At 26.2% G+C, this 1,720-nt stretch overlaps 1 protein-coding gene across 1 annotated transcript; it reads right to left on the bottom strand.

The window, feature by feature from the left end:
- Positions 1–1,195: 1,195 nt before the first annotated feature.
- On the bottom strand, positions 1,196–1,716 carry LOC8267792 (dirigent protein 19; the record flags this gene model as incomplete). Its single annotated transcript, XM_002530820.4, is given in 3 exon segments — positions 1,196–1,409; positions 1,412–1,560; positions 1,562–1,716. Coding segments are annotated over 3 exon segments (378 nt in total), but the record flags the coding sequence as incomplete, so codon positions are not given.
- Positions 1,717–1,720: the final 4 nt, after the last annotated feature.

The raw sequence follows: 1,720 nt of genomic DNA on the forward strand, positions 1-1,720 counted from the left end.
ATACATAATAAAATATTTTATCTAATATATCCTTTGTTGAAAATCTAGAGTTTATAATTCAAATTTTATATTGGAATAATTTATTATTTTTCAAATTATATGTTTAAGATTTATAATAAATAAATATAAGTTTGTTATTCATCTTTTTTTCATGCTCTTACATTAGTGGGTGGGTTAAAATAATTAATTAACGTAATTTTTTTCAAATAAAATTATGTTTCACTCTTTAGTTGATTATTGAAATCGACAACAATCGTCCGATCTTACTTTAAGACCTGTAAATTTTTAATCTTTTGATATATTTGATATAAAAGAGTGCGTTTCTTGCACCTTTATTTACTTTTTAGAAAAGTTATCAATTTAATTAGAATTCGCACAAATTAAGTTTTGATATAAACCATATAGTACGATTAGTAATATAAATTAATGACTTATAAGATTTGATTAAATAATTGATTTAAGTTCTTTTTAGTCTAAATCATCAATTAATCGTAAAATAATTCAAAGTCAATGTGGACCATGTTATAGCACATTGATATAAATTCAATATTATTTAAAGTTTAATTAATTAAAAGTAAATCTTAAGTGGTACATATTATTACTTGTATAATTTCAATTAAATCAAAATAAATCAAATAAATTATCATAAAACAGGAGGCAACAGTTAAAGAATAAATATATGTTTTTGTATCAAAAGTGTAATATGTGTTTTATTTTTAGCATTTTAAGAACCTTCAATGTTTTTATTTATTTTAGATTATAAATATTAATAAAAATATCAATATTTAATAAAATTAATATTTTTTATTAATTTACCATCTAAATAGATATTTTATTATCATATAAATATTTGACTCGTATTTTCTAGAAATATATATACCTTCATTGTTTATAACAATAGTGAAAAATGTGTTGGTGACTGAAATCTCTAGTTACTCTACAATTAAATATTTTGCTTCATTCAAAAATATTGATTGATAAAAATATACAATTATCATTTATTTATATTTTGGAGTCAATATATAAGAAGGGTAAATCTTTTAACTTATAAGTAACAACATTAATTACTAAGTAATTAATTTTATTGATTGCATCAAATTGAGCTCAAAGATTATCCTATCTTTTGTTGGGAAGCTTAAACACATGAAATTAATAATAAAAGAACTATCAATTCCAATGTATTCAAAGGAAAAAATAAAGAACAGAAAACAAAATAATTATAATTATAATAATCAAAAAGTGGTCCCATTAATTATCATAATTAATCACCACGTAAAACTGAATAATTAGGAGACAAAAAGAAGGAGGAGAAACAGACCAGAAAAGAAAAAGCTATCAATAATGCAACACATAGATATTATACTCAACAACAGCATCTCCTGTGGCAAGATCCAACTTGTGAGTTTTGCCTGAACATAGCCTCTAGCAAACCGGAAAAGCCCACTTCCTCCGATCACCGGCATCTCTCTCACTGTTGAAAACACCGAGTTCCGCCCTAGTACTGTGATAGTGCTACCATTATACTTACCTTCGATAAAGCAAAATTCATAGCCATCAACAACCCGATCTCTTCTTGGAAGCTTGCGCATAGAACCCTTGTGCTTTCCCAACTAACTTGGAGCTCATTTCTGGGCCTAGCGTTAATGGGTTGTCGATCATTCTTACAAGGCCAAAGCCTGTTTTTGAAGTGTTCAGCGGTGGCCCCGCCACTTGTACACCC

Source organism: Ricinus communis, unplaced genomic scaffold (genome assembly GCF_019578655.1).
Source record: "Ricinus communis isolate WT05 ecotype wild-type unplaced genomic scaffold, ASM1957865v1 Ctg68, whole genome shotgun sequence".
In the NCBI taxonomy this organism is placed as follows: domain Eukaryota; kingdom Viridiplantae; phylum Streptophyta; class Magnoliopsida; order Malpighiales; family Euphorbiaceae; genus Ricinus; species Ricinus communis.